This window comes from Ailuropoda melanoleuca, chromosome 2 (genome assembly GCF_002007445.2).
Source record: "Ailuropoda melanoleuca isolate Jingjing chromosome 2, ASM200744v2, whole genome shotgun sequence".
NCBI lineage: Eukaryota > Metazoa > Chordata > Mammalia > Carnivora > Ursidae > Ailuropoda > Ailuropoda melanoleuca.
This window is the reverse complement of record NC_048219.1, coordinates 2,166,314-2,190,639: the sequence shown is the minus strand read 5'-3', so window position 1 is coordinate 2,190,639 and position 24,326 is coordinate 2,166,314. Positions and strand designations below refer to the sequence as shown.

The window sequence follows — 24,326 nt, the reverse complement described above, 5'->3', positions numbered from 1 at the left end:
GTGTGCGCGCGGAGGGGCCGGCCGGCGGCCGCCGGGGGGGCGGGGGCTCCGTCCTCGCGGGCTGGGGTCTGCGTGTGAGGGCGGCGCGTTGGCGGTGAGTCCGCGTGTCTGCGTGCGCGCCTGTGGGTGCGGGCCGGCTGTCCGCGGACACCCGTGGGCGCGAGTGCACGGTGGGCCGCTGCGTGCGTGACCGCGCGTCTGCACGTGACTGGGGTGCGGACCCGGTGTGTGCGCGCGCTCCCGAGTCAGCGGGAGGCCCTGCGGGAACCTCTCCTTGGCCTCTGAAGTTGCGGGGCCCCTTCAGTGAGGCTTTGGAAGAAGAGAACCTAGAAGCCATCAGCTGGCCCATGCCCACCTCCTCTTGCCCCCGCCCCCCCCCGAACTCCGGGGCACCCGAGCTGCCCCTGTCTCCTGCCACCTGGCTCTCAGAAACCTCCTCCTCCCGGGGCTACTGGCTGCCTGGGCTTGGAGACCTAGGGCCCGGGAGGCGGAGTGGTGGCTGGTCCATCTTAGGGTCACTGTCCCTCCTGACCCCAAGTGTCCACCTAAGAGAAGTGCAGAGGAGGGCTGGGGGGATTCTTGCCTTAGGCAGAGATCTGGTGAATTGGAAGGAAGACTGGGGAGAGAGATGGGCTGCAGCCCCTTCCCTGGCCAGCCAAGTCGGATGACCTTCCACGTGGCTCTGCCTCCTTGGGGTCAGGGAAACACACAGGACCAGCCTTTGGGGTGCAGAGCGATTGGCGCTCACACACGTAATGCTGCTGGCGCAGAGCCGGTGCTTTTTGAGCTGTGGGATTGTGTCCTTAGGGCCACTCCTTGCTGAATGCCCACCCTCCCAAGGGACCCTGGCAGAGGGGCTGCGTGGGGTGGGAGACAGGCTTCCCTCCCGGTCTGGGGCCCTGCTAGCCGCCAGGTGATGAGAGGAGGCTGGGGAAGTCCCTGGTCACTGACACAGATGGGGCAGGCCAGGGAGTGGGGCCGGGTTCTGTTGTGGGAGCAGGGGCAAGCCCTGGCCTCTCGGGCATCCCTTGCCTTGTCTGCAGGGTCCACATGAGCTGATTCCCAGGAGACCCTAGCCCTGCCTCCCCTGCTGGCAGAGTCTGGTTTGGGGCCCCTCCCCCATTCTCCTCTGGCCCCTGGGCAGGAGGCAAGAGTTGTTTATTGTCCCAACAGCTGCCCAGCCTCTTGGCCCCCAGCTGGGCAGGAGGGTGGAGCTCTCTCCAGCCCTCCCCAACCTCAAGGTGCCCTCAGAGGGCAATGTCTACACCCTCACTCTGACGCTGAACTTGGAGGGATTTGGGGAAAACAAAGCCTGGGGGTAGCCCCCGGGGCTTACGTTCCTCCTCTGGCTCTGCTTTGAGGGGCAGGGTGTGTGTGTGTTGGGGGTAGGGGTGGGAGAGGAAGCCCCTTATGATCTCCTGCTCCCAGATCTCCAGGCATGTGTCCCCTGGGTGAATACGAGTGAGCTCCAGCTCTGGGAGGGAGGCAGGCCGCCAGGAAAGGGGGGGCAGTTCTTCCTGCCCCCCATAAACCATAAACACCCACATCCTTCGGTCCTGTCTGGAAACACTCTAGCTGGCCTCTGCTGCACTCCTATATCCCTGCTCTGACCGCAAACTGTTGTAGTCACTGTCCCACTCCACCTGTTCCAAAACCTCCCACACTGACCCCCACCTCTGCCACCAGTCTGGTCCTGGGCCCCTGCTCCCCTACCCCTGGGCCCCCAATCCTGCCTTTTCCCCTTACTTTTTCACCCCACACCTTCCCATGTCCCTAACCTGACACTGGAGCCCCTGCAGCCTATGGGGGATGGTGACAGTGCATCAGGCCCCCAAGAAACTCTACCTCCTCCAGGCCCCGCAGGCAGGGTGGTGGGTGAGTTGGGGTTGGCCTGGTGTGCTAGGTAAGGCTGGGTGAGAAAGGGCTTCCCCCTCATTTGCTGCCCTTCTTGCTGTGTTTCAGAGTGGACAAGTCCTTCACCCCTCGCCGGAGTGTGTGGTGAGTACTGGGAGCTCTCGGGAGGGGCTGGGTGCTTGGCTGAACCTTGGGGACATTCCCAAAACATTACCACTCCCTATAATGACAGACCAGACCCCACGCACCCTGCAGCCACCCTCTCCAGGTGATGGAGTGGGCAGACCCTCTTACCAGTTAGTTCTTCCCCCACCTGTTTTCCCTTACAATTTTTCTAGAGCTCCAACTTGGAGGCAGGCAAATCAGGTTAAATCTTAGCTCTGCCCGGTACCCGTGTGACCTTAGTGATTCACTAACCTCTCTGACCCTCAGTGTTCTCATCCGTGAAATGGGGGTTAAAATGACCACTTAACAGAGTGTAAAATTGTAAAAAACAAACACCTAAAAAACAAAAGTAGGGCCTGACGTACGGTAGGCCCCCACTGAAAGTGCTTTCTTCCTTCTCTTCTCTATTCCTTCCCACCTCATGGCTCCTGGGGGGTTGCGAGTGCCCTTAGCCCCAAATCCTCTAGCTCCAGCCCTTCAGCAACCCCCCCCCCCGCAGCGCATTGCCCAAGTCCAATGCTGCCCTCCCTTTGGAGGAAGAGGTGGCCGCTGTGTCTGCAGCTTCCCCAACACTGAGAGCAGTGGGTGTCGGTGCAGCCTCACCTGGGGATTCACAGCGCCCCCATGCCCAGCGGGGGGGGGGGCTCCCAGCTGCCCCGGCGCCAGCAGCACATGGGCCCAGCTGGTTGCTCTGGCTGCCCCTTCAACTCCAGCGGGAGAGCTCGCACTTCCTGCCCCTGCTGGGGGCTTCCCGGGGTCCCCAGGCCCTGCAGCTACTAGACGACTCCTGTCTAGCACCATTGCCCCACCTGCTGCGGAGCCCCCCCTCCCCAGGAAGCCACACCTGGGGTGGGAGGCACACAGCTGCCCAGGCTGAGCTCCAGGGCCTGCCCTTTTATCTTTCTTTGAGGCTCTCTGTGCAACCGAGGGCCAGTCACTCCCCCTCTCTGGACTTTATCTCCTGCTGCTGTGCCCGGTCAATTTGAGCCTCCACTAGTGCGAGACCACATGCTAAGCCCAGAGCAGGGACGGGGTGAGGGGAGATACAGATTAAGTGAGGAAGATGCCATCCCTTTCTTCAAGGGCTTCATTAAGAATGTCCTAGCAGCTGGTGCTTGTCAAGCACCTGCTGTGTGTACCAGGTGCCGGTAGTATCCTCTCACATAATCTCTACCCCATTCCTGAGTTAGGGACTGTTACCTCTAATTACAGATGAGAACAGTGATGCACAGAGCAGGGGAAGCGACTTGCCCAAGGTCACACAGCTATTCATGGGCAGGGCTGGGTTCTGAATCTTAATCTTTCAGATACTGCAGAGCCTAGAGTCTCATGCACTCTGTCCCAGGGCCTCCACACCTCCAGGTGGGTCTGAGCACTTGAGGGGGGACTTGAAGATGGAGAGGTAACCCAGAACACCTGCTCTAGGGAGCCCTGAATGAAGCGTCAGAGATGAGAGCCCGGGACTGATGGTAACAGACCATCTCTGTGACTTTGGGCGAATCCCTTCCCCTCTCTGGGCCACCGGGGACAAACTTCTGGAGTAGGATTTTGGAATCACCAGGATTTGGCCATTGCCTGCAGTGCCCCGCCCCACACCCTCCTCCCTGGAGATGCTGTCCAAGGTGCTAACCCCTAAGGCCCTTCCTTCTAAGCCGATTGATGAGCTCCCAGCCTGTACCGGGCATATAGTTACTACTCTGTAAATGGGGGTCATTTTGATGGTGAATTATGACTTCCTGGCCTGTGATTCAAGGCCTAGATCCACCTCCCCCTTCCAGTCTGGGACTCACTTCTCTTGTGACCCGCATTTCTGATCCGTGGGAACACGGCCTCTGAGAGCCCCACCTCCGTACCTTTGCTCACGTTTTCCCATCCTCTTGACGTGTCCTCCCCTCCCATTTCCACAAGCCCTCACCACGCCTCCAGCCTACCTTTATCACTGTGCATTGAGTGTTTTCTTTCCTGATCCCCACGCTCTTTCTCTCCTTAGAATACCTGCCCCTGCGTATCACGCTTGTAGAGAACGCATTACTGCTCATCCCGGGGTAGTGGAAAGAGCATGGCCTCAGAGTCTGACAGATGTGGACTTGCATCTGCCTCACATGTCAGTGGTGTGACTTTGGGCAGGTCACGTCCCCTCTCTGAGCCCCACTGGCTGTTCAGTAAGCGTGGAACTGGATCTCTCGGTGAGCTGAATGTGTCCATATAACGCTGTGGTACAAGGCAGGCTCTGAGGTCCTTGAAAGCAGGGATTCCTTGAGTTACTTTTGACATAGGCCCATCTTCTAGCACGAGTCACCAAAAAGCTGGGCTCTCTTCTTCTCATCTCTCTGTCCTCTACACAGCTGCCCAAACCCAGGAAATGCTTAACAAGTGTCTGTGGAGTTGAATTAAATGTGTCCAGGGAGTGGAACAGTTGAAACTCTGTTAAGTAGGCCGGGAGGGCTTCCTGGAGGAGATGCGGTTTCCTCCACCCTTTTTAAAAAAAGGATGAAGAAGTTGGGACTTAGATTGGGGAACAGTGAGGGCAGATGTGATCATGGCTGGATTTCCCTACCCTCGCCCCTCAGCAGCAGGTTACCTGCCGTGGAGAAGCTCAGAACAAGTGTGAAAAAAGGATGAGGCCCAGCGGCAGGATTACGAGCTGGTGGGACAGGTGGTGACTCAGGTTCTGCAGGCCTAACGGGGTTTGGACATTTAAGGTGGATTCAGATGGTGGGGCGAGGAAGGAGCTGGAGTGGTGTCAGGGTGGGGGAATGGCTAGGTAGAGTTGTGCAGGGGGGCAGTTCTGGAAGAGGACCTTAAAGCTGGGAGCCCGAGACGGGAAGCAGGACCCAGCAAGGATTAAGTGCCAGCAGCATGTCAGGCACTTTCTCAGGTGGTCTCGGTTGTGATGACAGTCTTGCAGGTTGGCCTTAGTGTCCCCATTTTGGAGGCCAAAACCAAGACTAAGAGCTGGTGAGGGCTGGGTTTGAATCCAGCCTTTTTTTCCTGCCAAGGAAGGGGCCTCGGCCACACGAAGAAGCCACAGGAATGAGGGAAGTTCTAATTACGGGGTGAGGAAGAAGAGGAGAGTGAGATGACCCTGAGAACCCTCAAAATGGGGGTCACTGCCCAGTCCCACGTGTCCCACCGGGAGAGCCCTTCTGGTTGCCCAGATATCTCCCATTGACAGTAATGGTACCAGTTGCTCCCATATATGAAGTTGTTCCTGGGTCTCAGACCCTGGGCCAAGCACTTCAGCTGAATTATTTCATTCCATCCTTATACTAGCTTTATGCAGTACAGACGATTGGAGACTATTACCATCCCTTCCCCATTTTACAGATGAGGAACCTGAGGCTCAGAGAGGGCACGGGGCTGGCCCCGGGGCACACAGTGAGTGACAAACCAAGACAGGCAGCGTGGTCAGCCTGGGCCCGTTGCTTTAGCCCTTGCTCTCTCGGATGCTGTGTGTGCTGAGTGTGGGGCTGGGGCGGGTGGCCCCTGTCCTCAGGTGGCTCTGCTCTGTAATCACTGAGCTGGAAGCCCCGGGGCCCTGTGACACTGCTGCAGGAAGCATGAGGCTGGCCTCATTAGTGGCTCTGAAATGCCAGGCAGGCACAGCCCGCTGGGCCTCCTCATCTATTATGCATGTGGTGGGCAGGCCCCCGGCGGGCAGCTGGCAGAGCACAGGACGGGGGAGCCAGCAGCTGCTTCCTGAGCCCACACCTGCCACCATACCTCTGGGCAGGGATTCCCCCAAGGCATGCCAAGGCAGCTCCTGCCTTACCCTCCCTGGCCCAGCTTGGTAACGGAGACCTACTGTGCCGATTGCCCGTGCATTGGCCTGCCCATCCCAGCAGCCACTTCTGAGAGAGGCTGCGACCTTGACTGCACTGGGGGGCACTTGGGGGCTAGGGTGGGCAGAGGCAGACTGAAACAGAATCTTAGATGCACAGGCTCCTGGAGGCCCAGAACCTCAGAGCGAAAAAGTTGTCGTCACTTATTCATTCAGCCACAAGTAACTGGCGAGCAGCTGCCGTAGGCCAGGCACATTTCTAGGGACTGCGGATTCAACAGGAAATGAGACAGGCCCAGGGCCGGTCGTCAGAGAGCTTGGTTCAGCCAGAACTTCACCTCTGGGAGCCTCAATTTCCTCGTCCATAAAACGGGGACCAGAGGAGACAGGCTATAAATAGACAAGAAACAAACCGTGATGCTTGTGCTGAATTTTAAATTTAAGCAATCTCTACACCCAGCGTGGGGCTCGGACCCACAACCCTGAGATCAGGACTCCCACACCCACTGACTGAGCCCGCCAGGTGCCCCGGCTGTGCCGAATTTTAAAGCAAGGGTTCATGCTACCAAGAGCTGATCCTTACCTAGATCTTACTGCATGAGGGGCTGTGTTCCAAAACACTTTCCGTGGATTGATGGATTTAATCCTCACAACTGCCCCATGAGGGAACTACTGTTATTACCCCTGGTTTAGGGAGGAGGAAACTGAAGCAGTAGAGAGTTGAGTAGCACGTTCAAGGTCTCTTGGCAAGACAGATTTGAACCTAAGCAGCCGGGCTCCTGTCTGCATAGCACCATGTGTTGTGAGGCTGGAGAATGATCCAGGGAGTCACGGAAGGCCTTCCTGAGGGGGTAGCATTTGAACCAAAACCTGAAAAATAAGAGGAGCTGGATGTGGGAAGAGTTAGCCAGGGGAAGGAGGCATTCTTGACAGAGGGAACAGCAGGTGCAAAGGCCCTGAGGCAGGAAGCTTAGGGTGTCTTGGAAACAGGGAGGAAGCCAGTATGGCTGGAGGGATGAAGGAAAATGAGGTCGGGGTGGTTTTGGAGAGAGAGGAGGAGGTAGATCGAGCAGGGCCTGCTAGGGGTTCGGATATAATGTCAGTGACTGACATGCAGAACGGTGGAGTCTCAGACTCCTGGCTTTGTGAAATCTTAGAATCAGAGAATTTGGGCCTTCTGGAATCTTCGGAGGTGGAAGAGACCTTTGAGATACCCTCCTATGATCTCCCACTTAGCAAGGAGACTTTGCTTTGGTTCATGACCCCTTTGAGTATTGGCATGAGGTTTTGGGGGTCCCCTGAGAAAAATGCACTTTTATTTCAGGACCTCCTGAATCCCTCCATCCCTCATTGAGACCATCATGATCTCCGAGCAGCTCCTTGACTAGTCCTTCCTTGCTCACTCCTAGTGACAGGAGGTTCATTACCCTCAAAGCAGCCCATTCCATTGCTGGATATCAAAAAATTCTTCCACACTTACTACCAGTTGCCTGAGCCTAGATGTAGCCTCTGGGGCCTTCGATCACCCACAGTGGCCCTTTAATGAGATAAGGATGGGGATTATGTCTCCCCAAGTCTGTTGTTTCTAGACTCAACAGCTACTTGTCCCAGCCCTTTCTCATTTTCATCCTCTGTTCAGCTCAGCTCTTGCAGGCCTTGAAGTCCTTTATCTTCCTCTGGGGCCAGGCAATGCCCCCTTCTAAGGAAGGCCATTCATTTCCTTCTGGGGAGGGGGAAACTCCTGGGAGTGAGCCCAGACCAGAGAGACCCCCTCTTCCAAGAAAAAGCCCTGCTAGCTTAGGAGACAAGAGAAGATCCCCTCCAGATGGGTTTTGGTCCAGGGACTGCCGCTGTTTTCCTGTGTGATCTTGGACAGTGAGTCCCCACTTCTGGCAAGTTTCCCCATGCCTCGCTTAGGCACAGTGAAGCGACAGAGGAGGTCCGTAAGGCCTCTTGCAGCTCTAAGTTTCTCAGTCTGGTGGGCCCTGCTTGCCTCACCATCCCAGCAATGCTCAGACTCAGGTCCCTGCGTAGGTGGTGCATGGGAAGGTGTGGGTTCTGTTTTGAGGCAGCCCCGAGTTCAGATTCCGACTTCCGTTTTTCTTACTTGCTGTGTGGCCTTGCAGACGCCAGTCCGCCTCTCTGAATCTCAGATTGGCCATAACAGTAAGAACTGTATTGCTTACCCCACGGGAGTCTTAGAATGAAATAAGTCCAGTGTGTATACTCAGTGGATGTTTTCCCTCTCGCCGAGCATTTGCATTTTGAGAGAAAAGCCTCATTACACCAACGAGAGACTCATTAAGATTCTAGTACTGGAATTTGAGGCACTATTGAGGTGGTTTGGTTGAGAAGCAGTGGGGACTTTTCTAATATTCCCAAATCCCCTAAAGGCTTTCCTCAGTTCAGCATCTCCCTCAAGGCAGTCATTCATTCATTCATTCATTCATTCATTCATTCAGCAAATTAATTCAACAAATATTTAGTGTGGGGATTCCCTCTGAGGGCCAACCAGACACTGGGGACATGGCATTGGAGATGACAGACAAGGCCGCTCCCCTTATATAGTTCCCAGTCCAGAGCAGGAAATGAGGAAAGAGGTGGTTCTAACGGGTGATAAGCGTCCATTGGGAAGATGTGGGGAGTTCTGAGAAGGACTTCTTCCCCACATCTAGGAATCAGGGGGGGCTTCCTGGAGGAAGCAGCCCAGCAGCACTGTGGAGGGAGAAAAGCATGTGATAGCATGTGCTGGACACAGGACAGAGCTGGACCTGGCAGCTGAAGGTGGGAGAGGTAGCCATCAGGTCATGTCCCCGCAAAGCCCCACTGGGACTTCCTGTGTGTGCTCCAGAGGGTCTGAACCCCCAAGCCACCACTGGGTAGAGGCCTGCCAGAGCCCCCCTCACCCGTTTTCCTTTCTGCTCCTGGAACTGCTCTACACTGTGCTGCACACAGTGTAGGTTTGCTTCTCTGGGGCTCATTTTTTTCACCTGTAAAATGAAGAAAACAAAAGTACCTCCTTCGAAGATTATCGTGGGGATGAAACGAGATTGTGTGTGCCAAGGTGGAAAGCCTCTGCTGGCCTGGGGGGATGTCAGCGATCGTGGTTATTGCCATGTCGTTCTTATGTGCTGGGCCCTGCAGAGGGGGCAAATTGCGTGAACTCTGCCCTCTGGAAGCTCACCAGCTGCCAGAAGGGGAGAGCCATGTGCACATGAAGGAGCATGCTCTCCGGCCATGGGCACCAACCTGAACTGGCCCTAAGAACTGTCTGATGCAACCAGACAGGCCTGCACTGAGTCCCGGCTGGGTGACCTTGTGCAGTGCTTGCCCTCGCTGATCTGTGGTTTCGTCCTTTGCTCAGTGGGGGTGTTCATGGTCCCCACCTCAGCGACAGTGAAAGCAATTACAAGGTACTTTGGAAGGGCTAGCCGGTGCATCTGCTTCAAGCTGCATGCTTCAGGAGGGATGAATGTTCTGGGCCCAGGTGACCTGGAGAAACATAACCCTCACTCTCTGAGGCTTGTTTTCCTGTCCATAAAATGAGAAGATTGGCTACAAAACACTCTGATGTGCTGGGTTTCTAGCAGAGTCAGATAGTCCTAATCTTGGCCGGGTCTGACTGTTTTGCTGTGTGATGTTGGGCCAGAGACTTAACCTCTCTGAACCTCAGTTCCCACACCTATAAATAGGGACAATCTTCACCTCACAGGGTTCTTTCATGGCTTCCATTAGCCATTTGTTCATTCAACAACTACTTACTGAGTCCCTACCATGTGCCAGGTAGTGTCTAGGAACTGGGCATACAGCAGCAAGTCTGACGGACATGATGTCCGGCCTTGTGCAGGTTACCTTCCAGTGCAGAAGACAGATGCAAAATGAGCCAACAGACAAATTAGGTAATTTCAGATGGGTAATGGGTAATGAGTGGTGGGTGGGTGGGAAGGGGACCCCTTTGGCTGAGAGTATGAGGGAGGGCCTCTTGAGTCCTGACTGGGAAGGAGCTGGCCATGGGAGGGGTAGTCCGGAAAGACGGCAGAGTGAGTGCGTGTAAAGGCTTTGAGGCAGGAGCAAGATTCCTTGCCCCACCCCAAATCTGGAACATTCCAGATCCTCTCCTGGCAGCGGGTGGAAGGCAGCTGAGCAGCCAGGGGCGTTGGAGGCCTACCTTCTCTCAGATCAAGAACTGTTGCTCACGAGGCAGGGCTGGGGGGAGGGGTGGGCACTGTGGAAAGGCATGCAAGACAGGCTTGGGTTGGGCTCCGAGTGAGCAGAACGTCCTCTGAGCTGGCAGGGGTGGAGCCCTGGGCCCACCTGGCTGCCCTCCTGCCCTGAAGTATTGCGGGGTCTGGCACAGAGACCCTGGGCCTGCCTATTTGGGGAGGGGTTTGGGGCAGGGGGGCAAGGGAACTTATGCTTACTTTCTCTCTCACCCCAGCCAGCCTGGGTCTGGGCACTGGCCACAGCGGGCCAGAGGTTCTTGGAGATGACCCCCTCATATGCGTGCGCACACACACACACACAGTTTCCATACTTACGCTCACGGATTTGACTCTTGTCCAGACAGCTTCGTCATGAACGTAGAGTTATATCCAGTCACTCCTGGTGCAGAGCATTACTGAACATCGACTGTGTGCTAGCCCCCAAACAGATCCCGTCCTCGCCTGAAGAAGCTCCATTTCTAGAAGGAGAGATCGGCAGTGATCTAGGTCACGGTGGGACATGTGCAAAGCAAATGTCCAGGGTCCAGGACAGGCTTCTGGGGAAGCCGGTCAGGGGAGGGGCGGCCTGACCCAGTGTGAGGCGGGGGTTCCAGAAAGGCTGGAGAAGAGGGTAGCTAGCACATGCGCTGAGATGGGGGAGCGCGGGGAGCGGGTAACAGGTAGAGGGTGTGGTGTGTGCAGAGGCCTGGAGGTGGGCCAGACACGCAGAGGCCTCGTGGGCCACGTGAGGCCTGCAGGCGGGGAAGAGCCACAGAGGGCTTTTAGGCAGGCGGGTGACGCGACAGATACAAACGCGCTCGGATGCGACCCCCACACGGCCCAGACACGAACGCTTTCTCTCCCACCCACACTTCACGTTCCTGCCAGGCCTCCGTCGACATCCTCGCCCACGGAGACACACACCCTTTCGCACCACCAGGCAGGGCTGCAGAAAAACCATGAGCTGGCTTCTAGCAAAAGTGTCAGACGTTTGCCACGCCGGCTTGCTGAGTGTGTGCGGCAGGGCCCTCTGACCCAGCGGGATCAACCTCTGTCCAGTCCACATCTGCACGGCCCTGCGCCTGCCCCCTGCACGCACAGACACGAGTGTCACCCTCCCCTGCACGTGGAAGGGGGCTTCTAGCTTAGGGAGTACTTCTCCATGCATCCTCTCATCGAATTCTCCCAGCAACCCTGCAGGAAAGAATCATCGACACCATTTTACAGCCAGGGAAACAGGCTCCAGAGAGGTCAAGTGACTGGCCCCAGGCCACACAGCTAGAGCTTGACATTGTCGGAATTTGAACACAGGTCCATCTAACTTCTAGATGTGTTCCATGGCCCATCCAAACTGTGGGTGTGCATGTCGCTTTCCAGGCTCTCTTGGAGAATGTGGCAGGCAATCTTCAATGACAGATTCTTCCAGAAACAGGTTGATGAACATGGAAAGTTATTTAGGGACTCAGTGCATACCCACCCCTCCAGTGACCCTCCGGGGGGCGGGGGGTAAGGTCAGTGGTGGGGCTGAACACCTGCTAGCCTGCCAGCCAGGGGTAGCCCGGGACAGAGAGCTGAAGCCCAGCGGAGTCTACATTTGCATTTGCAAATGAGGCAGACAGCCCTGTCCCCCCAACAGGCTAACCCCAGCTGGCCTGGCTCCCAGGACATGACAGCTGAGGTGTCGGGGCACAGCCCTGTGCCCAGCTGCCTGGGCTGCTTTTCTCCTGCCTTCTCCCTTCCCTGACCCACAGAGAAGCTTGCCTAATGCTTAATGTAGGGGAAACAGTGCGGGCTTCAGAGTCAGCCAAAACTGGGGATACAGCCCAGCTCTGTCACTCCTGGCTAGGGGACTTCGGCCATAGTCCTTAACCTTCCACCATGTCAGCTTCTCCTCCTTGGAATAAGGAGTGAAGAGTATCTCCTTCTCAAGGTGACTGAGAAAGGTAAGAGTCAGCTACTCAGACAGCCGACTCATAGTAAGTGCTCAGATTTCTTTTCTTTCTTTTTTTATTTTTTTAAGATCTTATTTATTTATTTGATAGAGAGAGAGAGCAAGAGAGGGAGGACGCACAAGTAGGCAGAGGGACAGGGAGAAGCAAGCTCCCTGCTGAGCAGGGAGCCTGATGCGGGACTCGATCCCAGGACCCTGGGACCATGACCTGAGCCAAAGGCAGATGCTTGACCGACTGAGCCACCCAGGCGCCCAGTGCTCAGATTTTCTTAAAGAAATCTCCCCCCACCCCGATTACAAAAATAGTTAAGTGTTCATTGTAAAAATCCGAACAATGCAGAAAAATATATCCTTAGAAGGCCGGAGTGCCTAGTGGCCCTGCTTCCCAGAGATAACCCGTGAGAACTTTTACATTTCATTTTAAATTTTTACAAGTGAGGTTTTTGTTGGGCAACTTGCTTTTTTCTAACTTAACAATACGCCTCAAACCCCTTTCGCCATCTGGACAAGAGGCCTCCTTCGTGATCACTGCGTGGCAGTCCATGCTTTGCGTGGGCCTTGACGCATTTATCCAGCTTCCTTTGAATGGACGTTGGGGTGGCTTCCAGATGCTGGCCACTGCACACGCTGCGGCGGTGAATGTCCTTTGTTCATATATTTTTGTGCATGTGTATATAAATATCTAGAAATGGAGTGGCTGGGTCATAGAGTATGCACATTTTCATCTGGAACAGGAGCGGCCAAAACCCCTGCAGAGAAGTGGTAGCAACCGATGGGCCCCCCAGACTTGGAAAAGCCCACTTCCTCAAAATCATGCGAATTTACCCACTGCCTCTGACACCCACCACAGACATCCTAGAGCCATCAAGAGGCATAGATTCCAAAAGCAGGAGGCCCCTGGAAGGTCCACGAGTATCCAGCTGCATGCTCCCCTTACTCCTCCTGTCCCCACACCTTAGAACTCTCCCCACTACATCCCTGCACGGCTGTGCCTGCCTCTGCTCAGTGCCTTACACGCTGGATGTTTTACTTTTGGGCAGCTCCAGTCTGCCTTCTCCCAACTTCCACCCAGGAATCCTGCCTCAGTCCTCAGCAGCCCACAGAGGAGGGGAAGAAGGAAGAAAGGAGGAGAGGAAAGAGCCCCGGAAAGGTTCATGGTTAATGCTGATAATCTTTGCACGGATGAACTTATGCAATCCTCATGACAACCCTTTGGAGGCAGGCACTGTTGTTATCCCCATTGTATAGATAAGAAAATTGAGGCTCAGAGACGTTAAGCCACTTGCCCAAGGTCACACAGCCATTAAGTGGCAGAGCTAGGATACAAACTCAGGCAGTCTGGCTCCAGAGCCCACACCTGCGAGGCTACACTGCCTCTCCAGGCAGGAGCCTGTGATTATTGAACACTGCTGTATACTCAGCTCTAGGCTAGTCAGATGGTACATGTACCTCGAACTTATTCTACACAACCACCTGGCAAGGTAGGTCTTCCTGTTCCATGCTGCAGATTAGGAAGCAGGCCCAGAGAAGGGAAGCAGCTTGGAGGAGTCGACCCCCTCCACAGCCCCCGCCAGGCATAGTAAGGCTACCAGGGTTCTGGTGTACCCAGTTCCCAGCAGACTCAGCTCACAGGGTCTCATTCTCCCATTCATCCCCCTGGAGCATATCAGAGCTGGGCCATAGCACTGTCTAATCAGAGTCCCAGTTGTTCTCCGTGGACTGGAGAGGTCGTGGTGACTTAATCCTGTCCACACGGTGATTAGGGGCAGAGCTAGGGCTCCTCCTTGTCACCTGTGGTTAGGAGATGGTGACCCTGTCCCTCTCTGAGGGGGTTTCACCTTGGCCTGGCAGGGACTTCTGCTCACCAGCTGGGCCTGGGGCCCATGAGGAGGGGAGCCCACCAGCTAGGGATGGATTAAACAAGGCCTCAGCATGGGAAGGCTCAGGGTCCGGGTGTTGGGGCCCAAGGAATGCTGAAAGCAGCTAGAGAACAGTGGGGCGGATGTCCCTGGGGCTTTGCTTGGAGGTGGGGGAGGCCTGGCTCACCCTGTTCAGACGCCAACACCCTGACCACTGTCTGGCCCAGAACAGGGGGGCAGGACGTGAAGCCTGCATGAGTGACTGAGCGTAGGAGTGAAGGGCAAGTGGGGGGTGGGTGGATGATGGAGCGTGCGAGTGAGAGAATGCATGGCGTGCAGAAAAGGGAGCCCGACCCCCTGGGCTGCAGAGGCGGGGAAGGACTATGAGGTTAATGAGGGAGGGGGGTGTAGGTGGCACTGGGCCCCAGTCCGTGGGGTGGGAAGGGCCCAGCTGACAGGCTCGCTGGGCACTGAGGGTGGCAGCCTGTGGCAGGCTGGTCAGTGGGGCCCGTCCTGCGCCCACGGGCCAAGTTGTGGAGCAGCAGGTCGGAGCTTCAGGGGCGGTAGCTAGGGCAAGCCACCACCGCCATGCTGGCTTCAGGGTTCCTCTGTGCGGGACGGAGGAGATAACGTTATCTGCCTTAGGGGCCTCGTGAGGCTGTTGGCAAGGTCTAGCGTGAAGGAGGCAGTCTGTAAACTGTAAAGTACCAGGCTGGGTCAGCAGTTGTTGTCCTTACCCGGGCAGGGAGAGGCCCCGTGGCTGGGTCATCTCCACGTCACTCCTCCCCCCTGCCCCGAGTGCAGGGAGGAGTCCGTCCCAGGGAGGTGCGGGAGGTCACGCCTAGGCCACAGCAGAGCTCCTGCCACCTGGGCAGGGGAGGCGCTGGCATGTGGCAGGTGGATGGGAGGCCCAGGCCCAAGGTGCTGTGCCCCCGGGGTGGGGGCCGGTCCCATGACCTCCTCTTGGGGCTGCCAACCTGCTGTTTGCTCAGGAGGCCACCTCCTGGCCCGGCTCCGGCATCCGGGTGTCTTGGCGCTCAGCCAGCATGGAGTGAGGGTGGGGGCCCCAAGCGCTGCCCTCCAGTTCACCCCCTCTGCCCAGCCTGGAGACTGAGGCCTGCTCCTCCCACTCCTGGGGGGCCCCGCCAGTGCTACCATTTGGTGGTTGTGGGACCCCTGGCCCATCTTGCAACCTCGCTGAGCCCCTGCTTCCTTATTTCTGAAAGGCTGTGATGGTAACAGCAGCCCTCCGTCAGGGTTGCTGCTGTAAGGACTATATAACATCACAGCGCTTGGTTCCCCCACCCCCATGCTCCCTCTTGAGTCCTGGTAGAGGTCAAAGGTGCCTGGGGTAAGGAGAGCCAGGAGTGGCCATGTCTGTGTTCCTCCCCTCCCTGTGGGCCTTGGGGGAAGGGGGTCAGTCTCCCTGGGCCTGGCTTCAGAAACTTGCTCACCAGGCTGTCCCTGGCCACCTTCCCTGGCACCTTGGCAAGGCCAGGGGCACGTGGAGGGGGGGGGGCAGTGCCGGATGGTTGAGCACTGGAGACAATGGGCCTCTGTGGCCCACAGGGGAGGGGGCAGTTCCAGGGAGTCTCTAGTCTCCGGTTTCCGGGAGATTAGAGTCCCCTCAGACCTGATACCACAGCTGGGAGACACAGGCAGCCCACACACCCTGAGGACCTCTCTCAGGGGGGTGAGGGCTCGCAGGAGTAGCCCTCTATACCTGCTTTTCCCCTTGAGGTCTGTGCCCTCTGCTGTCCCCCACGTGAATTATCAGCTTGGTAGAACCGGTTAGTTTCAAGGAGACCAGGGAAACTCAAGGGACCCTGGCTTCTGGTGACCAGCGCGGGCTGGGCTGGGCTGGACCCCTCAGGCCCTGTCCTTCTAGTCCCCCCAGGTCCTTCTCGGCCCTCTGTTCTTTGGCTAGCTCAGCACTTGCTCTTCCCTCTGGTTTCCCCACTTGTGTGTGTGCTGTCCAGCACCTGTCCGGCTCCCGTGCTCCCCGTCACAGGCTTCCTGCCTTGATGGCCATATGTCACCTGCTCTGGCCACCAGTTTGACCCATTTACAATGAACTTTAAAGCATGAATAGTTCACCAGGCCCCAAAGAAGAAGAAGGGGGCCCCCAGCAGAGGGAACAGGCTGTCCAGAGGCTCAGCAGTGAAACAGTGTGTCTTATTTGGAAAACTGCTTGCCTGCCCAGCCAGGCTAGGACAAGGCCACTGGGGCAGGACAGGAAGGGGGTGTGTGTGGCCATGAGGCTAGGACAGTCAGCAGGGACCACACTCTCCCAGGGTCCTCCATCCAGCAACTAGCTTTGGGGGGCCACAGGGCCAAGTCATGCCCACAGGACAGCCCAGCCACTGCTCTAGTGCCTTGAAAGGGTGGAATTCTCCAGGAGAGTGGCTGATGATGATGATGATGATAATAACGATAATAATAATAATAATAATAATAGCAAATGCTTCTCTAGTGCTTACTCTACTCTGTGGCTCACAGCAGCCTTATAAGGGGGTATATTATTACTCATTTTGCAGAGGGGGAAAAGACAGGACCCTCCCACCAACTCTCCAGCTGGTTAACAGGGGGGAAGCAACTCAGGAAGGCATCTGGCCAGCTTTCCTCAGCCTTACCTAGCTCCTTCCACTGTGCCTGGATCTGACCTGCAGTTTGGCAGCGGGCGGAACCATGCGGCGATGCCCTCCGACCGCAGTGCGGCATCTGGAGCCCTGGACTGATGGAAGGCCTGGGTTCTGGTCCCCACTCTGCTTCTGCCTTGCTGGGTGACCTCGAGGTGGTGGTTTAACCTCTCTGAGCCTCGGTTTATCCTTCTGGGGATTGGGGATCCTAGCGACTGCCTTATCTCCCGCTCCAGTTCCGGTGAGACTCCCAGGAGTGAGCAGATGAAGAACGCTTTTGAAAAGTACAAAGAGCTGTACTCACGACAGTGAGATTATTATTGTTACCTCGATGTGGAGATAAGGGATGGGAGGAGGCGCAGTGACAGTTGCCAAGAAACCCGGGAGCTGTCAGCAGTGGCTTCCGGCCTGGCCCATCCCACTCAGGAGCTGGGCCACTGGGCCCCTCCCCCACCCCCTGCCGCACCCTTTCCCTGGGAGAGATGGGTGCTTTGGCAGGGTAGGGAGCTGGGGCCAGCTGGCTGGCGGCCAGGCACCTCCAGGGCCTGAAGGTGACCCTGGAATGTGCCTTGCCCAGATGCCAGCTTGGCTCAGGCTTTCTGTGTGACCTTGGGCAAGTCACCTCCTCTCTGGCTGCCACCTTTTCCTGTGCCCAGGTGTCCTGTACCTGGAGGCAGGTGTTCAGGCCAGACAGGGCAGGACTGGATCTGGACCTAGGGAAGATGCTTGGTGGTGGCTGCCGGAGCTGGGAGGGCTGCCACGGAGAAGCCCCTGGGAGCCAAGGCTAGGTGACTGGACTGAGGTCCTGGGTTGAGAGCAGCTGTGATGTGTGTAGTGGAAGAACCTTGGGCTGGAGTAAAACCTCTGTTCTACCCTTTCCCTGGTGTGACCGTGGACTTGTCGCTTAACCTCTCTGAGCCTCAGTTTTCTTATCTAGAGCAAAAGTGGATAATATCCAACTTCACAAAGTTCCCATGGTGCTCAGGTGAGATGATAGATGGCACAGTGCTATGCAGATACGACTTTGGTCATGGCAGAGGGAGGGGAAAAGAGGGGCGAGCTCCCCACGTCCCAGCATGCTGCAGGTGCGGGGAGAATGCAAAGCATTTTAAGCTGAGCCAGGCCACAGGGTCAGGAAGGTTTGCAGAGAAGGGGGGAGGGGCAGACCCCATGTGAATGGAATGGTGAAGACCAGGAGGAGACGAGGGTGGGATAGAGACAGGGCTGGGGGGGGGCTGGGGGGAGGTTCAAGTTCCCAAGAGGGACGAGAGGGATGGAAATGGCCAAGCTGGGGGAGGTCTGCAGAGGCCAGAGGCAGAAGGGGAGTGGAGGCTAGAAAGATGGGGATGAGATGGGTACGAGGTGAAGGAGGCTGACAGGGGGAGGGGAGGCAAGGGGATGTGGCAGGGGATGGGTGGGGAAGAGACAGGCTGAATTTATTCATCCCTGCCAAATTATTGATTGAGCAACTGGTATCTACTCAGGGTCAGCAGAGTGTGGCATTAGGGTACCTAGACCCAGATGGTGGAGGGGTCAGATCTTCCGTGTTTCGCTTACTGTCAGCGTGACCTTGGACAAGTTGCTTAACCTGTCTGTCTCTTAGTGCCCTCCTCTGAAAGACTGAATCCAAGCAAAGCAGTTAGAGCAGAGCCTGCCCAGGGCACCTCCGTCCAGTATCAGCGTTAGCTGTCCTTGCTATTACCGCTATCATGACCTCTCTGATGTGACCTGCGGGGGCCGCCCATGCTATGAAGTTCAGACCTTGGGCTCTGGAGGGACAAACCCCGGGTTCTACTGCCTGCTCTGCCTCCTTCACTGTGTGACCTTGGGCAAGTAAACATACCTCGCTGAGCTTCCGTGTCCCCATGTGTAAAGCTGACAGTTTTTAAGTACCTGCCTCACTGGGTTTCCGGGATGATTGAGTGAAATCATACAAGGCACAGGTGGGCTGTGGCTTTTGTGATTACTGTCCTTCTGTTCCCTCAGGGCTGGGATGGATGGGGGCAGGCAGGGCCCAGAGCCTCCAATTCCTGCTCTGTCCCCATTGTGGAGCCCCTCCTGTCTCCTGCCCTTTAGGACCTCAGCAATGACCTTGTAGGTGGAGGAGTTGTCTGGCAGGGGGAGGGGGCTGGGTGTGGCCTGGCCAGCCAGGAACTCCAGAGTTGAGGGCCTTGGCACAGGGTCAGAAGTCAGACCCCACCCCTTGTCTCGAGAGACCTCCCTAGTCCTGTGCCAGCATGAGCAGTCCTGTGTGGGATGGGCACCTGGACATGGGGAAGCTCAGACTGAGAGGGTTCTGGAAGGGGAGTGTGGTAGGGAGCTATTGCCAGGCCGACCCGCAGCAGCCACTGTCTGAACCTGGGGGCCTGAGAGGGGCAGACAGAAGGACACCACCCCAATAGCTCGATCATGGACAACAACCTCCACGGGGCACCACCCATGGGGGCCACACCACTGTCCCCATGTCCCCGCCACTAAGGGGACCCAGCAACCCCAGCACTTCCTGGCCCCTGGGCAGCCTCTGCTCTCCATCCTACTGGCACTGGCCTTGCTCAGTCAAGGGCGTAGGCTTTACAGGCGGCTCTGTCACCTACCTGCTAGGGGAAGCGGCTTCGCCTCTCCGAGCTTCAGTGTTTCCCTCTATAAAAACAGGGATAAATACCACCAATCTCCCAGCACTGTAGCGAGGGTGTAAAAATGCTTGACACAGTTCCAGGCACATGACCCAGGACTCAACGAAGACTCCTCAGGGCAACCTCAGTGGAATTGGCCTGGACCATTTCTGTGGGCCTCTCTCTACTCCCCTGGCTCCAGTCTCTTCTCAGGTCAGCACACTTTGCAACCTGCAGGGACCTAAGTTCAGGTATTTCCTTGCTCACACCCCTCCAGTGCCTCCCTGCTCCGAAACTCCATCCATTCATTGGTTCTTTCATTATTTATCCGTTCAACAAATACTGAACGAGACCCTAACTTGGGGACCCAGAATTTACCATGAATGAATGAATACCAAAGAATTCATTGAGTAAAGACCTACTAGCTGCCCAGACTCTATGAAAATATTTTGGAAGCAGAGGCTGGAGGGGTGTGTCACTGACCCAAGGTCACACAATAGGTAAGTGCCTGGGAATATCTTCCTCACATTGATGCCACGGCTTGAAATGCCACTGCCACCATCTCTGTGTTTCTGGGTCAAGCACTGCTTCGCGTAGGCCCCACTTTAAAGATGCCTGCAGCCCTGAGAGGGGGAGAGGCATCTGCTGCATGCGGCGGGGCTGTGGATGGCTCCTCTGGGCCAGTTCTCCTACCAGAGAGGCTGGGCTGAGGGGAATCAGCAGGGGGGGCTCGGAGGGTCCTCGGGGTCTCCTTCCTAGGCCAGATTCCTGCAGGCCCTTCCCCTTTTAGGGTGTGGTGGTCCCAGCTCCGCCTGACTCAAGTCCGCCGCTGTGGGCCGCTGAGGATTGTTTGGCGGCCTGAATGACTCACCCTCTCAGGACCAGCCTCAGTGGATGGGACTGGGGCGGGGGTGCAGCCACGTCAGGGTGGCCCTAGGCAGCAGGGAGAAGCCAGGCCTGCTCGCCCAGCCCTGGGCTCCCTGGGTCTCCGGAGCCACTGGGCACTTCCTCTCCCTGACCCCCGAGGTAGCCTCCCCAGCAGGCTTTCTAGGGTGATGGGAGCTGACTTCACCCTCACCGGACCTGCTTCCTTTCCTCAGGGAGGGGTATGGGTGTGGGCAAAGAGGCTGAACTTGGAGGCAAGCCTCACGCAGATGCTGGCTCTGCCCCTGACCAGCTGTGTGACCTCTGCATGCCTCTGGGTCCTCATCTGTTAAGTGAGAATATCAGTGTGGTGAGGAGTCTGCCCTTGGGCCTGGAAGGAGGGGCTTGGCACAGGGCCCGGCACACAGCAGGCCCAGTGGGTGTCTGCTATTGTTATTGTCATTGAGAACAGCAATAGCCCAAGTATTCTCTCAGTCCTAAGGCTGCGTCTCCCTGAAGGCTCAGGGAAGGGTCTATAGGGGTTGCTTAGTGCAGAGGTCAGAGGACTCAGCCCTCTACAGCAACCCTCACTGTCCCCTGCCTCAGTCTACCCATCTTCAAAATGGGCTGTGGACATCCTCTCGGCTGGAGTATGTGTTGGGAAGGGAGCTAACATAGAACTTGGGGAGAGACTCTGTCCACATTTCTGATCTCTGGGGAAGGAGAGTCTGTTTGGCCACCCTCTTCCAGAAACTTCTCCTCTCCCTCCTCCTGGGGAACCCAGGACCCCTCCCCACCCGTGAAATCTGTCCCCCAACTCAGAGAGCAACTCTTCCTCCCAAAGTTCACCCATCTCCCAGCTTGGGGCTCTCCCTGACCACAGACCCTTTCTGTCTTCCAGGAGGAGTGATGGGCAGAACCAGCGCTTCCCTCAGGCATTAGACCTGCCACGCGCGGACTTGGTTCCCCCCCATCCTGCTTCACTCTACCCCAGGGTAAGTCCCCACTCTCCACTGCCTCTGCTCTGGAGACCCCTGGGGCCGAGAAGTCATTAAAAAGGACCACTGGACAGGGTTAAAATGTTCCAGCAGATGCTGCTTAGGGTTTAGCTCCCCAAAGGGACACCACTCCTCATCCCTGGGTGGGTTGGACCGGGGTCTGTGACATTGCTGGGGAGGGGGCCGAACGGCTGGGAATAAACCGGCCAGCCATCTTCATTATCAACATCACCACCAGCCTCCCCATCTGTAGCCCGGGTATAATGATATCGCCCGGCACAGAGCGATCGTGAGGATTAAATGAAAAAGTCCCAATAACACGTTCCATGCGCAACATCCAGCACAGGGTAAGCGCTCTATAAATGAGATCGTCAGAATCGAACACTTGCGCGGCCCTTGATCTGGGTCAGATTTTGTGCTGGGCGCTGCGGGGCCAGAAATCCATCTGACACAACCCTGCCCTCAAGGAGCCAGAGTCCAGGGGAGAGACAAGTAACTGAACAGCTTAGCAGAATACCAGTAGCAACCACTAGCATTTACTGAGATTTACCGTGTGCCAGGTGGGTACTTAATGCTTTACAGGCACCATTTCATTCCATCCTCAAACTATAGGTACTACGTGATAGCTACTGTTATTAGTCCCATTTTGCAGATGAGAAAATCAAGGCTCAGAGAAGTTTAAGTTCCTTGCTTAAACACACACAGGTTAGGATACAGTGGGGCCGGGACCAGAACTCAGGCCATGTGACCGGAGTGCATGGCCTTGTGGCCTCCCTGATACAGAAGGTCATAAGCCTTCATCTCTGCAGTACACTTTTCAGTTTCTAAAGCATGTCCTCAGACATCACACCTCTCTGTCATTTCATCAGACCTTGGGGTAGACAATCTCCAGATGAGAAACCAGATGCTCAGAGAGGTTTTCCCAAGGTCACACAGCCAGGAAATAGCCGACGCAGGGCTGGCCAAGGGCCACGTACCTCTCCTCAGCCAGGAAGGCAGACGGCCAGGGACCTTAATCCTTGTGGGGGACCACCACCTCCAAGGGGGTCCCAAGTGGGCATCCTAGGGCAACATCAGGGGGTTCCTGAGACCCTTGCCTGCTCCGTGTGTCTGGGCAAGAGCCCATGAGAGGCCCATGTGGATCCTGGGGCTTGGCAGGAAAGGAGCAACTCGAGGGCACCTGGATTCATGAGGCCCCCAGTCCCTCTCCCCCTAGGCATAGAGGAGGAGGTCTTGGTTCTCACCAAGGGCTGTGTGCCCTTGAACCATAGCTTCCCTTCCCCGCCCCCCCCCAGGCCTCAGTCTTCCTATCAGGAAAATGAGGGTAGGAACAACCTATCACCCTAAGTCCTGCCTGCTCAGACAGCCTGTGGCTGCCTTTCATGGATTAGCTCCGAGCCACCCCTCCCCTCAGGCTTTCTGGCCTCCACCCAGTCAGACAGAAGCCTCCATTTGTGCCGACACAGCTCAGACAGCAGGCTCCAAACCGCTCCGTCCGGACTGCCCCCCGCCCCCCCGAAGCAAGATCCAGTCTGTGGATATCCTCCTTTGACACAGAGGGAAACCAGAGTACAGAGACATTGAGTGATCCCCCTGGATGCCCAGCAAGCCTGTGGTGGGGCCAAGGGGACCCAGGCCTATGACACATTCTCCAGGCCCCTCCTCCAGCACCCCTGAGTCTGTGCACATTTATCATGTAGATGCAGCCAATCTGAGGGGCAAGTCAACCCCCTGTGCCAGTGGGCAAGTCCCTGCTCCTCTCTGGATCTCTGTTTCCTCGTCGGTAAAACAGAGGTGACAGTTCCTTCCTACCCACCTTGTCAGCTTTCAGCTGGGTGATGACTATGAAACTAACTTTGGAAAGCAGAAATCAGGAAGCTGAACTGTATCAGCAACGTTACGTTCCCCGGGCAGGACGGAACTCCCAGAAGGGACAGTCCCCTCTCATTGGAAAACCACATTTGTACAGACATTGAGCTCTTCAGGGCTCTCCCACCCTGCCCTCCACTTAGGGATTTCTCCACTCAGGAATTCAGAAATCTACACACGTGTATATCACAGTCTACCCATGCCTATGTCCATGGACATGTTCACACGTCTGCAGATGTTTACAGAGACTTGCACATGTACACAAGCATGTTTATACAGACACATATGTACGAACACGAATACAGATTCCCAGGATGGCCATGCACGCACAGCCACAGCAGGCCCCAGAGTCACCCACATACAGCTGCATGCACATGTGAATACACCCGCCACTCTGCCTGTCACACAGATGTCTCCAGTGATGCGAGCAGGTCTTACCTCCTCCCAGTGTGGGAATGGATGTTTTCTCTGGCTGCATTTCGATGGGTGCCCGGAAGCGCTCAGGCCTGAAAGTGCCTGTGTAAATCAATATTTGCTGCTGTTAATTATTAAAAACAAAGCTACACCGTGTCTGGAACACACATCTCCAGAGTTCCCACTGGCTCCCTGGGCTCCAACCTGACCCAGGGCCAGGTCTGGAGGAAAGGAAGGTCCAGTGCCTTCCTTCCAGGAGACCTTAGCCCTGGAGACGGAGGGTGGTGGGTAGCAGCTGGCAGCTCCTGCAGAAAGCTGAAGAGAGGCTGTGCACTGAGCTGGTGGGCAGCCCTGCCCCTGCAGGGTCCAAAGCAGTTGGTGTTGACTTGGCCACAGCTCAGGAAGCAATTGCTGCTTTGAGGAAGGGGTGCTGAGGGCCGGCCCTGCCTCTACTGTACAGTGGCAGACACAATGCAGGGTCAGCTGGAAGGGCCTGCAGAGGTAGGAAAACTGAAGACTTTCTATTTTACAGATGGGGAGACCGAAACCCACTGAGGTGGCAGGGACTCACTCAAGTCCACTCAGCAAGTTGTACTAAGGGCAGTGCTAGAACCTTCAAGTCCTGATGTCCTGGGCAGTCCCTGTTCCCTCCCTCCCCCAGGATCAGGGCAGTTAGGGTCCCGTGTGGGCACAGGACCTGGGGAAGGGAGGGAACAGGCCAGCCACTGGCAGGCATTAAGGGGTGGGGGGAGATGAGNAGGGGGTGGGGGGAGATGAGGGGGGAGGGGAGAGCAGCTCCAGGCCTTTCCCTGGATTCCCAGTTTCTGCCTTTTCCTTGCTGTGTGAACCTGAGCATATTTCATCTCTTGAATCAGTTTTCTGTTCCGTAAAATGGCGATAACACCCGTACCTCCTGGATTGTGGAGCGAGGTCACCCTTGCTAAGAGTGCAAGATTAGTAGAGGCTCAAGGAGAGCCCTCTGTCTACGAGGTAACATTTTCCTGCCCAGATTCACAGCCTGTCCCAAGAACCCCGTCCTTGAGGCCCTGAGGCGGGGTAGCCAGAGTCTGGGAAGATAGAGAAGGCGGGGTAGGGGCGCGCTAAGTACAGCCTGGGGG

At 56.4% G+C, this 24,326-nt stretch overlaps 1 protein-coding gene across 3 annotated transcripts in view; it reads left to right on the top strand.

The window, feature by feature from the left end:
- The first annotated feature begins 1,962 nt into the window (after positions 1 to 1,962).
- The window catches only part of RAP1GAP (RAP1 GTPase activating protein), a 46,706-nt gene continuing 24,342 nt past the window's right edge, over positions 1,963 to 24,326 (top strand). For 2 of the 3 annotated variants that reach the window (XM_019799975.2, XM_019799974.2), the window contains exons 1-2: positions 1,963 to 1,998; positions 20,829 to 20,922. Coding sequence is in view for 1 of the 3 variants with exons in the window: in XM_034645918.1 (XP_034501809.1) it covers positions 24,100 to 24,198 (99 nt within the window). In the remaining 2 variants the exon portion in view is untranslated. Of the gene's footprint in view, positions 1,999 to 20,828; positions 20,923 to 24,083; positions 24,199 to 24,326 lie in introns of those variants that run through there. The other variant, XM_034645918.1, reaches the window with a different exon arrangement.